Source organism: Gorilla gorilla, chromosome 6 (assembly GCF_029281585.2).
Source record: "Gorilla gorilla gorilla isolate KB3781 chromosome 6, NHGRI_mGorGor1-v2.1_pri, whole genome shotgun sequence".
NCBI classification, from domain to species: domain Eukaryota; kingdom Metazoa; phylum Chordata; class Mammalia; order Primates; family Hominidae; genus Gorilla; species Gorilla gorilla.
The window spans coordinates 112,109,797-112,126,053 of NC_073230.2; the positions used below are offsets into that span (position 1 = coordinate 112,109,797).

Sequence of the window (16,257 nt, forward strand, 5' to 3'; positions counted from 1 at the left end):
TTCTCATATAACATTAAAAATGATTCCAACCCTCATGGGTGACACTGAGGGGTCCAAGACTTCAGCAGAGGAAGTCACTCCAGATGTGGTGGAAACAGCAAGAGAACTTGAATTAGAAGTAGAGCCTGAAGACGTGACTGAATTGCTGCAATCTCATGATAAAACTTTAATGGATGAGGAGTTGCTTCTTATGGGTAAGCAAAGAGAGTGGTTTCTTGAGATAGAATCTACTCCTGGTGAACATGCTGTGAACACTGTTGAAGTGAAAACAAAGGATTCAGAAGATGACATAAATTTGGTTGATAAAGCGTGGCAGAGTTTGAGAGGACTGACTCCAATTTTGAAAGTAGTTCTACTGTTGGTAAAATGCTATCAAACAGCATTGTATGCTACAGAGAAATTTTTCACGAAAGAAGAGTCAATCAATGTGGCAAACTTCATTGTCTTATTTTAAGAAATTGCCACGGCCACCTGATCAGTCTGAAGCTATCACCATTGAAGCAAGACCTTCTACCAGCAGAAAGATTACAACTCTAATGTACATGTCAGGATAGACATTATCCAAAAAACAAAAGGTAGTAAGTGTTGGCAAGAATGTAGAGAAATTGAAATCCCTGCACAGGTAGAATTTCAAATGGTGCACCTGCTATGGAATACAGGATGGAGGTTCACCAAAAAAATCTTTAAAAAATTAAAAGTAGAACTACCATAAAATCCAGTAATCCCACTTCTAGGTATTATCCAAAACAGTTGAAATCAAAATCTCAACAAGATACTAGCACTGTCATGTTCACTGCAGTGCTATTCATAGTAGTCAAGATGTGGAAACTGACTAAATGTCCATCAACAGACGAATAATGAAAATGCAGCATACAAAAGCAATGGAATATTGTTCAGCCTAAAAAAAAAAAGTAGGAAATTCTTCAATGTGAGACAGCATGGATGAACCTGAAGGGCATTATGCTAACTGAAGTAAGCCAACCCCACAAGATATATAATGCAAAATTCCACTTACATGAGGTATCTAAAATAGTCAAAGTCATAGAGTGAAAGAGTGGAATGGTGTCACCAGGGGCTGAAACGAGGGGAAATGGAGAGTTACTAGTCAACAGGCTTAAAGTTTCAGTTAAGCCAGATGAATAAGTTTGAGAGATCGACTATAGAATGTTATACTTATAGTCCACAATACTGTACTATACAATTAAAAAATCGTTAAGAGGGTAGATCACATGTTAAGCATTCTTACCAAATTTTAAAAACAAGTGTAGTTATTAATAAGGAGAAAAAATATATAATAATCCTCAAAATATTTTTAAAGCCATTTTTAAAAAATTTAACATTCATTTTTTACTGCTTTATTGAGTTACAATTCACACATTATACACTTTCAACATCTATGTTTAATTTAATTTTTAAAATTATCCTGGTTTATAAAAACCAAAAGGAAACTTTCTTTTTTTTTTTGAGATGGAGTCTCACTCTGTCTCCCAGGCTGGAGTGCGGTGGCGCAATCTCGGCTCACTGAAACCTCCGCCTCCCGGGTTCACGCCATTCTCCTGCCTCAGCCTACCGAGTAGCTGGGACTACAGGCGCCCACCACGACGCCCAGCTAATTTTTTGTATTTTTAGTAGAGACAGGGTTTCACCATGTTAGCCAGGATGGCCTCAATCTCCTGACCTCGTGATCCGCCCACCTTGGCCTCCCAAAATGCTGGTATTACAGGCATGAGCCACCGCGCCTGGCCAAGGAAACTTTCTTAATGAAATAAAGGCTATCTATTATATACTAACAGCAAATGAAACAGTGAGACACTAAAGGCATTCTTCACTTTAGAGTCAGAAACAAAATAAGGGCAAGCCCATCATCACTGCAATTCAAAGTTGTTCTGGAAGTTCTAGCTAATACACAAGACAAGAAAGTAAAGAAGTATAAATATTAGAAAGTTATTACTATTTATAGATTATATGATAACCTGCCTAGAAAATCCACAGCATCAATGGAAAAACTATTAGAACCAGAAAGAAAGTTTGGTAACATGGCTAGATAAAAACGTGTTGCAAAAAAAAAAGTAAAGCAGCTTTCCTATAAACTGAAAGATCAATATAAGAGACAATCTAAAACAGACTCAAGTACAATGAGAATTGATAAGTGATAAAAGCTGACATTTGGAAAAAAGATTTATGCAATACAGTGTTGGGACAATACCTCATTAGAGGGGGAAAGGTAGACTCCTCTATGTCACTATACCACAAAATTAATGCAAGAGTAATAAATAACCTATATGTAAATAGAAACTTATGAAAGAAAATATGAAAAAAATATTTTCATGTTTTTGGTGTAGGGAAGTGTTTCTAAGCAACATATGAACCCAGAAAAAATATATAACTGTGATTGTACAGAAATTTTGAAGTTCTACAAAGCAGAGACCATAAATGAACTATAAGTTGACATCTTGGAAGAAACTATGTAATACACAAAAGAGACAAAATGTTACGTCTATGGAAAAAGCAAAAACATAACACATAGCTGGGCACAGTGGCTCATGCCTGCAATCCCAGCACTTTGGGAGGCCCAAGTGGCTGGATCACTTGAGGTCAGGAGTTCGAGACCAGCCTGGCCAACATGGCAAAACCCTGTCTCTACTAAGAAAACAAAAATTAGCTGAGTGTGATGACGGGTGCCTGTTATCCCAGCTACTCCAGAGGCTGGGGCAGGAGAATTGCTTGAACCCCGGAGGCAGAGGTTGCAGTGAGCCGAGATTGTGCCACTGCATACACAGCAGCGAGACGAAAGAAAAAAAAAACAAAAACAAAAACAAAAAAAAACCCCCACAAAACAACTTTTAAAGGTCAAAAAGAAACATAGTAAACAAACACATGAAAAGCTGCAAAACTCCACTGACATAGAATTTATACAATAAAATGAATTGTTTTTACCTATCAGAAAAAATTAAAAGCTTGATAACGATGTTGGTGGAGTTGCAGAGAAATGGACACTCTCATCATTATAATTTCTCAGTTTTAACAAATTCTAAAATATGCAGGCCTCATAATCAGCAGTCCAAATTCAAATATTTTATACTATAGAAATACTTAGAATAAGTGTACCAAGATACACGAACCAGGATGTTCAATCCTCAAAACATTGGTTTTTTTATGACAAAAGTTATATATAATCTAAACTTTCATTGATATGGGAAAGGCAGTCACGCATGATGGTCAACAATAAAATCCTAAGACCATTATAAAATATAATGAAGATCAAGGAAGAGGCCCAAGACACACTATTAAATACAAGTAACAAGTTGCAGAATAAGAAGAATACAATTCTATTTTTTAAAAATATTGTGTTTCTATATGTGTTTTCTAAAATAAAACATACAAAGCTACTTACAATCAGCACTCAGGGGAGCAGATCTAAGAGAGGGGAGTATTCCCTCTCTTTTTGATACACCGGTTTTTCAGAATGTATTACTACTAGCCTCTGCTATTATTATTTTTGAGATTTAACCCAGAACCCTGTGCCCATACACAACAGGCCTGTCACTTTCAAATATGTAATCAACACATAGACTTCCATATTCTGAGTAATTATCTTCCATCCACTGATCCCTCCGAGTCTGTCACTTCCACATTACACCCTCTGCAACATATGAAGACAGTTGCCACATACCCTTCAATCTTCTATTATCCAATTAAATATTCCAAGACCCTTCATGCACTCCTTATGGGAACAGTGTCCAGGGTTCTCCATTCATTCTTTTTTAGAATGCCAAGACACATTTCCCTGGGCTCCATCTGTCCGGAACAATGTAGAATGGGTCTATTATCCCCTTTATTTTGGAAACAATTGCAACAGATGCACCTAAGAGCTTAATTAGCTCTTCTGACAACCATACACAGCTGTCTATTAAAAATACAAGCATGGAGTATGGAGTTCATAGAAATTCTTTCTACTGTCTTCACAATTTTTCTATAAATCTAAAACTATTCTATAAAGTAGAAGTCACAAAATAAAATCAAATATTCTATTTACAAATATAAAATGTAACTTGAAAATTACTATTAGGTACTATGCTCACTACCTGGGTACAATATACCCATGTAACAAGCCTATACATGTGCCCCCTGCATCTAAAATAAAAGTTGAACACTAAAAAACATGTCATTTGAGATCATATTTCCCTCAGAAGGAAATTTTCTTCACAATTTACTTCTTGAGTCTTATAGCAATTTACTTATGTGTGACTGATATGATACATTTTGCTGGCATCTGCTTATGCTAGTGACATTACTAAAACCATCCAAAAATGTTATACAATAAATAGTTTTAACAATAAGTTTAGAAGAAAATTCATAAATATTCAGGAACACAAATAATTATACCCCCTCTGAAAGTTAAAAAAAGAAAGAAAAAGAAAAGCCTGACCAACATGGTGAAACCCCCTCTCTACAAAAAAATACAAAATTAGCTGGGCATGGTGATGCACACCTGTAGTCCCAGCTGCTTGGCAGAGCAGAGATGAGATGATCTCGTGAGCCCAGGATGTCCAGGCTGCAGTGAGCAGAGATCATGCCACTGCACTCCAGCCTGGGTGACAGAGCAAGACTCTGTGAAAAGAAAAGAAGAGAAAAGAAGAGAAGAGAAGGGAAGACAAGAGAAGAGAAAAGAAAAGAGAAAAGAAAAGAAAAAACAAGAGAAGAGAAGAGGAAAGACAAGACAAGACAAGACAGAGAGAGAGAGAAGGAAGGAAGGCAGGAAGGAAGGAATGGAGGAAGGGAGGGAGGGAGGAATTCCAAAAATTGCCAGGGTAATTTATAGATTCAATGCCATCCCCATCAAGCTACCAATGACTTTCTTCACAGAATTGGAAAAAACTACTTTAAAGTTCACATGGAACCAAAAAAGAGCCCGCATCGCCAAGTCAATCCTAAGCCAAAAGAACAAAGCTGGAGGCATCATGCTACCTGACTTCAAACTATACTACAAGGCTACAGTAACCAAAACAGCATGGTACTGGTACCAAAACTGAGATCTAGATCAATGGAACAGAACAGAGCCCTCAGAAATAACACTGCATATCTACAACTATCTGATCTTTGACAAACCTGAGAAAAACAAGTAATGGGGAAAGGATTCCCTATTTAATAAATGGTGCTGGGAAAACTGGCTAGCCATATGTAGAAAGCTGAAACTGGATCCCTTCCTTACACCTTATACAAAAATTAATTGAAGATGGATTAAAGCCTTAAACGTTAGACCTAAAACCATAAAAACCATAGAAGAAAACCTAGGCATTACCATTCAGGACATAGGCATGGGCAAGGACTTCATGTCTAAAACACCAAAAGCAATGGCAACAAAAGCCAAAATTGACAAATGGGATCTAATTAAACTAAAGAGCTTCTGCATAGCAAAAGAAACTACCATCAGAGTGAACAGGCAACCTACAAAATGGGAGAACATTTTCACAACCTAATCATCTGACAAAGGGCTAATATCCAGAATCTACAAAGAACTCAAACAAATTTACAAGAAAAAAACAAACAACCCCATCAAAAAGTGGGCGAAGGACATGAACAGACACTTCTCAAAAGAAGACATTTATGCAGCCAAAAAACACATGAAAAAATGCTCACCGTCACTGGCTATCAGAGAAATGCAAATCAAAACCACAATGAGATAGCATCTCACACCAATTAGAATGGCAATCATTAAAAAGTCAGGAAACAACAGGTGCTGGAGAGGATGTGGAGAAATAGGAACACTTTCACATTGTTGGTGGGACTGTAAACTAGTTCAACCATTGTGGAAGTCAGTTCGGCGATTCCTCAGTGATCTAGAACTAGAAATACCATTTGACCCAGCCATCCCATTACTGGGTATATACTCAAAGGACTATAAATCATGCTGCTATAAAGACATGCACACGTATGTTTATTGTGGCACTATTCACAATAGCAAAGACTTGGAACCAACGCAAATGTCCAACAATGGTAGACTGGATTAAGAAAATGTGGCACATATACACCATAGAATACTATGCAGCCATAAAAAATGATGAGTTCATGTCCTTTGTAGGGACATGGATGAAATTGGAAATCATCATTCTCAGTAAACTATCGCAAGAACAAAAAACCAAACACCGCATATTCTCACTCATAGGTGGGAATTGAACAACGAGAACACATGAACACAGGACGGGGAACATCACACTCTGGGGACTGTTGTGGGGTAGGGGGAGGGGGGAGGGATAGCTTTAGGAGATATACCTAATGCTAAATGACAAGTTAATGGGTGCAACACACCAGCATGGCACATGCATACATATGTAACTAACCTGCACATTGTGCACATGTACCATAAAACTTAAAGTATAATAATAATAAAAAATAAAAATAAAAATAAATCTTTAGCTTACTGACTTTAAATTCTAATGATATATTATAATTTATCAATTTAAACTTTGAGTTAGTTCACAAATATAAATATCTCCAAAACAAGTCCAAATAATCATATATTCTAATGATTCTAAATTCTAATGATATATTCTAATGATATATTATAATTTATCAATTTAAACTTTGATTAGTTCACAAATATAAATTTCTCCAAAACAAGTCCAAATACATATAAGAAATCTGTAAGAATAATATTTTTAAGGAAACATTTAAGTTTGGTTCATATCTCCTTTCTTAATCATAATGCTAAAGTTTAATGCATATTCATTTGAAAAATTAATGCTACAGTAAATTATTTAATAATGGAATACTGTATGTTTTAAAAACAACGATGATATAATTACCTTAGATAAACGTTTGTAGCTAAAACACGCGAAATATCACGAACAGTCTGTGAATAGAATCAAATCAATGAAACTTTTGTAAGGAATACTGCAATATTTAAAATGCTCTGATTCATTAATATAAACACTCCGCCAAGGAAAGAAGTATTTTTTAATGTTTAAGGGAGTCCTCAGGAACAGGATGGTCATACTATAGATGTCTTCCTTTTCTCCTTCCGAGAAGTGACTTCACATCATTGAAAACTAAATGACCATCAGAAGTATCCTTGGGGTGAAAAATAAGCCACAATAGGACAAATAAAGACTGAGGGGTTTACAAGAAAGCAGAAAGGAAGGAGTGAAACTTGGCTGGCTGCAGTGATGAGAGAGAGAGAGAGAGAGAGAGAGAGAGAGAAAGTGTGTGTGTGTGTGTGTGTGTGTGTGTGTGTGTGTATGAAACTTGGCCGGCTACAGGGATTTGTGTGTGTGTGTGTATATGTGTGTACGTGTGTATGAAACTTGGCTAGCTGTAGGGATATTTGTATGTGTGTATGTGTGTATGTGCGTGCGCGTGTGTGTGTATGAAACTTGACTGGCTGCAGGGACATGTGTGTGTGCGTGTGTGTGTGTGTATGCACATGCCCCTGCTAGTGCACATGCATAGTTCAGGTTGTGGTGTGTCTGGAAACTAGTAATGTATTTATAAGTCTTGGATCTTAATTTTTTTAAATATAGCAGTTGCAGATCTAGCTATCAGTTTCTCTCACATTGCTGACTCTCCGCTGAATAGTTAATCCATGCATTGGCCCCTCTAAGTGGAGCCTTAGAAGAATAACTCGACATTTTGCCTTGATGGAAAAGAAACAGGCCAGTAGAGAAAATGTTCATTCTAAGCCAGCATGGGCCGAAAGGATGCAGGGCAGTAAAGCTGCTCACATTTTACTCATTCCTCCTTATTTCCTTTATCCTGACTCTTTCCACGTGGTCCGCAGGGAACTGGATCGAGGGTGAAACAACAGAGATGTCGAGGGAGATACCTTTCTCACTCTTAAATTACTCACATCTCTGTGTAAACAAAGGAGTGAGAAGTGTGGCAACTAAAACTACATAGAGAAGATATGCAATTTGACTGTAAATACAGAAAACTCCTTTCAACAAGAACACAACTGGTATGGTGGTAGGGAAATCGCATTATTGTTATCTGCTTAAAAGTATACAATAAATACATACTGGCTTAAGACTTGATAGCTTGTAAATAATATAAATAAAGATGGCTCAAGACTGCTTAAAAAAATACCCACTGTCTTTAACCATGCTTTTAGATAAACTCCACCCAGACCAAGAAAACCTACCAGTGGTATTTTAAAGATTATTTTTTTCATTGAGATGTTCTTTTCTTCTGTCATGAAAACAGTGAACATGTAGAAAAGTATTTTTTAATTAGCTATACAGATTTCTTCTACGCAGGCTCACTCAAAATAGATCAAGACTTCACTGTGCTTTATATTTGAAAGATACTAACATTGTTGTCACTAGACTTTTCTTTCATAGCACCTATAAAAATTTTAATTCTTTAGACGTTTGTGGGATTATTTGCTTCATGTTTGCACCCCCACCCCCAATAATCCAGGATTGTAAATTCCAAGACAGGAGTGGCCACGTTTTATGTGTCCGGGTGTACCTACAATGTTAATGTAGTCCTTGATACACAGTTGGTGACTGGTATATATCTTTTGAAAGAAAAAATAAGAACACCTTTTATCATGACTTTTTATAAAAAGATCAATGATGAAAGATCTAAATAAAAAGCAAACTTTTAGAGAGAGGAAGAGTTCATCCTAAAAATAACATGGAATTCTGAGCAATTTGCATTATTATAGTCCTTATATTGATGCCAAAAACAAATAATAATTTGTTTAAAAATACCTTTTTAAAGATAAAACATGTAATCACCATAACAACTGGAAGCAATAATGTCTTTGTGTATATCAGCAGAGTCTGAAATATACCAAATTATTCAAAATAGTTACAATTTTTACATTAAATTAGTAAACATCTATGTCAAACTAAGTGCCATGATAACATTCCTTAAAAGTAAAAGGTTAAATTTCTTTGTCATCAGCAGAATATATATTTATTGTCTTCCATGCCTTAATGAAATAATTAAAATTATAAAAATAGTTATAAAAAGTATTCCAAAAATTTAATGAAAAATTTATTATTTTAATAAAACTAGAATTGCTATATCTATTTTTTCTTTTCTTTTTTTTATTAACATAATACTAAGTTTTAAAATGTGTGTTTACCGATCCCTGGGTCCTACATTGTAACTTTCTGTACTACACAGCTCCATTATTTTCATTAGTGAAACTAGAGCTAACAAGAAAGAAAGCTAACCAAAGTTAATGACTAAAACTATGCATAAGTACAGAAATAACATTGGCTAACTAATTCTGATGACCTGTTATTGTGATAAGGAGTAATTTACCATGTAACTAAATTATACATTTCTTAAAAGCAAGAAACCAGTTCATTTTCCTCTTTGTTGTGCTATAGCAAACTGCCTCATGGATAACTAGTGGTCAATAATAGTTTTTGAATGAATGGGATGACTGGTTGGATGGATAAGAGAAGAATGTAAAATTTTATTATTTACCACTAATTCAGAATTCATAATGATTACACAAGCAATAATCAATCCAGTAGCAACTTTGTTATGTTCTATGAAGAAAATTAAGCTACAAATAGAGGAAAGAGCCCTGGATTGAGAGTTCTAGAATCCATTAGAATCCATGTCCTGATCTTGGCTTGTGTGTGCTTTAGGCAAATCTTTTAAGCTTTTCTTTATCTGCAAATGAAAGAACTATATGGCATGGTCTCTAAGAGCCCTTCCTGATCTTGTGTTCCATGATTATACAAAGAGGCCAATTTTTTTTTCTTTTTTTTTGATACAGAGTCTCACTCTGTCACCCAGGCTGGAGTGCATTGATGCGATCTCAGCTCACTGCAATCTCCGCCTCCAGGGTTCAAGCAATTCTCCTGTCTCAGCCTCCTACTCAGGCTGGGACTACAGGCATGCACCAACATGCCTGGTTAATTTTTGTATTTTTAGTAGAGATGGAGTTACCACCATGTTGGCCAGGCTGGTCTCAAACTCCTGACCTCAAGTGATCTACCCGCCTCAGCATCCCTAAGTGCTGGGATTACAGGGATGAACCACCACGCCCAGCCTATATTTTAAAGCTTTATAACATGAACTTTTAAAAAAAGAATAATACCTTGTATTTGTATAATTTAAAATGAATTTTTATATGTTCATTAAAACTCATCAGTAGCATACCTTTCTTGGTAACACCTTGTTAAAAATGTTATAATATTTGGGGTGTTAACTGTAATAAAACTGAATTTCTTAAAAACAGAAACAAGAATTTAGACTTTTTCCTGAATGGTCCCATATTTCCAAGTGGCCTAGATTATTAAAAGTAATTGATTTGGAATAATAGTAATTATTATGGGTCATATAGTATGTTAAACACTCTTCTCAGATTATCTCATTTAACCATCATCAATAACTCTATAAGATAGAGGCTATCTTTTTTTTTTCAACAGACAAAAAAACAAGTGAGGAAGGTAGATTAGCAAAAGTTACAGTAAAAAAATATAAAATAAGTTGACTGTTTCTGAGCAAAAATTTTGAGTTTCAGATTTTAAAAAAACCTAGAGCAAAAACTCATATTAGTAGAGAAGGAAAAAAGAAACATTCATACTGCTTTTTCCATGAAGTCAAATTCGGGAGAACAGGTGTATTTTAAAGTATCAAAATCTGTATACCTTAAGATTCTGGCTGCTATAAGATCACTCAGGCGAATCTGGGAGAAAATTAAGTAAAATGAATTAAAATTACACAAATGATTATAGCTTATAGCCAGTAATACTTTATTGATGTAAGAATAACAAAGTTTATAGAGCAGATAAATCCAATGTGTTTAGACATCCCACTAAGAAAACAAAAAACTACAGTGAGCCAAATATACGATGTGCTGACTTCTCAAGATAACTGAAAATAAAGAGAAATATCATGAAAAATGAAAAGTAGAAAGAAGTCAGAAAAAATAAAGAGAAGATGATAAAGAGTGAGCTAAAATCAATATCTGCTGAGAAGAAACCACCATGTAGTTAATTACATTTTATAATAAGACAATTTATCATGAAAAACTGTTTTACTTAACCTCTTTCAACATACATTGTAGGTCATAAGCTTTCTGTGCACTGTCATTTTCACAAAGTCTTGCAGACTGATTACAATATTTGGTACTTCTTGATGTTTTACAGACATATATTCAAACCATTGAATATGAGACCTGATCCTCATAAGAATTACAACAGTTATACATACCACTTTGATCTTTGACTTAGCTATTTGATCTCCAAGGCTAAAAGTAGATACCAACAACCAAACCCAATGCAGAACTTCTATTTTTCTACTGATTATTTACAACCTGCTCTTGGTGAGACAATTATTTTTCCACAGCATCCTCAGAAGGCCAGAAAAAGGAAAATATTTGGCAAGTAAACTCTTAATTCAAATTATTTTATAGTGACAGAAATTATTTTATAACAAATTTGATGATTATGAGTGGTTTTCATTCAATTATTTTTCCTAATTTACCAGTACTCAAGGATAATTTAGAGTTGCACTTTATTTTTCTAATTTAGAATAGGCCTGGTGACTAACAGTAATTTAACCAAACCACTATAATTTCAGGTATTCCTCGTAACTGTCACATAAAGGAAGTCACTCAGGACTACCAAGGAAGTGTGTTTGCTTTTTTTTTTTTTTAATTTGTAGGGCAGGCATGGTGGTTCACACCTGTAATCACCAGCACTTTGGGAGGCCAAGGCAGGAGGATCACTTGAGGTCAGGAGTTTGAGACCAGGCTGGCCAACATGCTGGAACCCCATCTCTACTAATAATACAAAAATTAGCCGGGTATGGTGGCATGTGCCTATAATCTCAGCTACTCAGGAAGCTGAGGCACGAGAATCACTTGAACCTAGGAGATGGAGGTTGCTATGACCCGAGATTGGCCACTGCACTCCAGCCTGGGTGACAGCGTGAGACTGTGTTTCAAAAAAAAAAAAAAAAAAGATTTAGATTTGTAAAGAGCTGGGGGTCAATGTGAAGTAAGGCAAGAAACATAATCATGAACAAACTTAACAGATAAATAAATAACTTAGAAGGTCTAAATAAAGTTTATCGTAAGACATATATAATAAAGTCAAAAACAATAAAAAGGAAAGGAGAATGGGGAAATGTGTCAGACATGCCAGAGAACAGCAGCAACAAATAAACTAATAAACCACCATGCAAAACTAGCAGTAAATGGCAAATGCTTACATTTAGAAATTTTATTTAATATAAACATGTTGCATGTTATATTGCATAGAGATAGCATTTGACCTTTTAGAGAAGTAATACTATAATCCCTTGCCAAAGTACATAATTTCAGCATCAAACAGGGCCCTAATTGGATAGCATTAAATGAGGTAAATTTCAAAATTGATTATTGTATGCTATACTCATGTATGCTTATTTCTAAACAGAAAGTGCTAGAAATAAAAAGTAGATTCATGCACTGTTTTCTATTCCCTAAACCAGTTAGTTAAGCAGGGACTTAGGCCTTGAAAAGGGCTACTCTTTAAAACATTAACAAACAGAAATACTACATGAGCGATAAATGCTCTGCATGTATTTCCTAGAAAATGAAAAGATCAAAATTTTTTAACATTCTCTTTTTATATAACAAGAAAGGCCTTAAAACATCAAATCATACATTGATTTTAGTCCATAGTTATAAATAAATAAAACAATACTGAGATTTTAAGAGTTCTATATTTTCAAAGCTTAGGACAGCCTCCCGTATGTTAACATCTACAATAAATGGATAACTTATGATGTAAACAACTAATTATTTGTATTTTAACTGAAATATAAACAAATAACTACTTAACAAACTATTAGTATGTTTTTACTAAAAGGGCAAGTCAGCATTCATGAATATTTTTTCTTTTTAGTGACTTTATTATTGACTCTGCCAATAACTCGTCTAGAGACCTTAAAGAAGGCACTTAACCTCTGTAAAATGAAGAGATAAGAATAGATGGTTTCAAAGTTTTCATTCAGCTACGTATTTATAAGAACTTTTATGTTTTAACTAAAAAGTACTTACATGGTCTGAAACGCCTAAGATTTTAGATGTCAGAAATTTCAAAATGATTGTTCTACACCACCAGGCACTACCTTGAATTAACTAGAAAATAAAATAGAAGTCCAGTATTTAAAACTACAAATCACCCAGCTAAAGTATTCAATTATATCTATAAATGACACAGAAAAAATTTAATTATGTGAGGTATAAATGGTGAAGTTTTTTTAAAAAGTTCCTTTAGAAAATCTTGTTTAAAAACAAAGAATTAAAACTGATGACACTGGTATAAAATATACAGCAACACTAGAATTCTACATATCCTAAATCATTTTTTTTTTTTTGTCTTAAGGAGTGAAAGGTTAATAGCCAAGAAAGAAAGAAGGAAGAAGAAAACAGATTCCCGTACAGAGACAGAGGAAGGGGGGATTTGAACAAATAAAAAACAAACCCCGTGTGCATCGGAAAAGTGGCTGCTTATACATATCCTAAATCTAAAGGAAGTTTTGTTGTTGTTGTTGTTGTTGTTTTTGAGACGGAGTCTCGCTCTGTCCCCCAGGCTGGAGTGCAGTGGCGTGATCTCTGCTCACTGCAAGTTCCGCCTCCCGGGTTCACGGCATTCTCCTGCCTCAGCCTCCCGAGTAGCTGGGACCACAGGCACCCGCCACCATGCCCGGCTAATTTTTTGTATTTTTAGTAGAGACGGGGTTTCACCGTGTTAGCCAGGATGGTCTTGATCTCCTGACCTCGTGATCCACCCGCCTCGGCCTCCCAAAGTGCTGGGATTACAGGCGTGAGCCACCGCACCCAGCCAATCTAAAGGAAGTTTTAAAAGGTTACTTCCTTTTGATTTCTGTTAAGAAAAGGGAGTGTTTATGTGTTTGTTTCCAAATATTATTTCTCAGCTGAAAATCCATTTTTTAAAACACTACCTTAAAAGTTCTTCTACCACTCCTGTGGAAATATATGAGCCCATCTTCAAGAAATAACAGTTTGAAATGTGAAAACTTAAGCTTTCCTTTAAGAAAGAGGAATATGAACTAGAACGGCAATGAGGCTTCTGTGTTGTTGTTGTTGTTTATTTTTTGACTAGCCTTGATTAAAAAGGGAACAATTGTGTACTTCTGGTTAGCCTGGGGAAAGTTATAGCAGCCTAAATTCAAATCTCTGCATATATCAACCAACAAGTACAGCAATACAACCACATACATGGCAAAAAACTTCAAATTATCTATGAATCAAAAAGGAGGCAACGAATCTATAGAGTTATACCTCAAGTCCCTGACCTAAGCCTTTGCAGAGAATGAGGGGAGACCCACAAAAGGATAAAGAAGAAAAGGAAAGACAGGGGTCAAAATTGGAAAGAAAATAACCCAAGAAAGAGAAAAGTCCATCCTATGTGTAAAAAGAGCTCTGGGAGATTGGTAAATGGGAGTATAGAGCATTAGGCAGTCCCTAAGAGTGAGCAGGGACAAAAACACTGATGTTAGGAAGGCATCATTTCTGGAAAGAAAGGAGGATAAAAAGGGGAGTGCAAGAAGGAAAAAGTATCCAGCAGGAAAAATGAGAACCCAAACCAAAAGACTATCCATCACTACTGCCATCAAGCACAAAAAAAGAAAAAAGTTATTCATTGAAAAAAATCACACCATGCTACATTTTCAGAAGAGGTTTGCACTTGGACTAGAAAACACAAAATAATTAATAGATGAAAAAATGCCTATATAAATATCCAAAGCTTCTTTAAGAAGATAACAAACATGAAAGTCAAATATTTCAGCTAATGAAATCCACACCACTGAATGATAAAATCTCGCAAAACAGAAGAAAATAATGCAGAATTAAAAGTTGAACTAAATATCCTCAAATGAGCATTCAGAAATATTAAAAAAGCAATTTAAACAAGAAATTCAAAAACCAAGAAGAGAAATGGGGAAAAAAGCAGAAAGAAATAAAGAGTTTATTAGACATAGAAATGAAATGGAAGAAAAGGAGAATACTATCAAAAAAAATAAAAACTGAATCACAAGATGATAAAAAGAAAAATTCAAATAATGAAGGAATTGAAGTAAAGGCACTAAAACAATGATGAAGAATGAAAATGATACCAAAGAAAGAAGTGAGAAGTATCAGAGAAAGTGGTAGAAATGGAAGAAAGGCACATAATTATAACCGGAGTGCCTGAAAAAGAAAACCACAGCAATGAATCAAAACTAGTGTTTAAATTATAATCCAAGAAAACTTTCCAGAAATAAAAGAAGACCTGAATCGGCATTTGGAAAGGATCCAGGGGGTACTGGAAAAAATTAATCTGGTATGGTAAACTAACTCAAGGCATCTTTCAGTAGAACTATGAAAAATGAAGAAAAATTCCTCAGAACCTCCAGGAACAAAAGTCACATAATTTATAAGGGACAGAAGAATTTGGCTAGCATCAGACTTGTTAAAAGAAACATACAAACCAAAGCAGTGGTGTAGATGCATTTTTAAGAAACTTTAAAAATTGAGAACCAAGGATTTTATATCTGGCCAATCTGTCATTCAAGTATAGACGTTATTTTAAAAAGTTTCAAATATGCAACAATTGAGGAAATAACAGTAACTTTCCTAAATTAAAAAAGTTTAAAATAAAAGAGAATCATATACAGAAACAAAGCAAATATAGTCAAATACACATAAAACTTACAACAAGGGTTTTCACATTATCTCACAAAGCAAAGACAGACTAAATTTATGCTACACAGGGAAGACAAACAAAAACAGATTCAGAAAGGTGAAAAATAGAATGATGGCAGCAGCATGGCAGGCAAATGCCATTTCCATATGGAAACTAAGGAAGACATTTAAAGCAAGGATAAGAAGCAAATTCATGGCCTCAAAAGCTTTATCAATAAAAATGAAAGGGTGAAAATAAATGAATTAAATCCTTGACTTAAAAATCTAAATAAAGAATAACAAAATAAAGCAAAAAAAGTACACGAAAGGAAATACTCATGAGAAGAAGAGTCTATTATATCTACCCCTCTGTGTATCTACTTTGCTGTTTTATATTTCTTCCCTACATTCTAGGATTCCTTCTTGCATTTCCTTTTTGTTTCCAGAACTTTTTAAATTTTAAGTTCCAGGGTACATGTGCAGGATATGCATGTTTGTTACATAGGTAAACGTGTGCCATAGTTGTTTGCTGCACCTATCAACCCATTACCTAGGTATTAAGCCCAGCATTCACTAGCTATTTTTCCTGATGCTCTCCCTTCCCCTGCCCT

General features: G+C 35.0%; 1 protein-coding gene across 1 annotated transcript in view; it reads right to left on the reverse strand.

The window, feature by feature from the left end:
• The window catches only part of LOC115935380 (probable C-mannosyltransferase DPY19L2), a 68,436-nt gene that overhangs the window by 29,132 nt on the left and 23,047 nt on the right, over nucleotides 1-16,257 (reverse strand). Inside the window, exons 7-10 of the mRNA XM_055392544.2 lie at nucleotides 13,016-13,096; nucleotides 10,553-10,654; nucleotides 8,712-8,783; nucleotides 6,807-6,853 (exon numbers count right to left, since the gene is read on the reverse strand). Coding sequence (XP_055248519.1) covers nucleotides 6,807-6,853; nucleotides 8,712-8,783; nucleotides 10,553-10,654; nucleotides 13,016-13,096 — 302 coding nt within the window. The remainder of the gene's footprint in view (nucleotides 1-6,806; nucleotides 6,854-8,711; nucleotides 8,784-10,552; nucleotides 10,655-13,015; nucleotides 13,097-16,257) is intronic.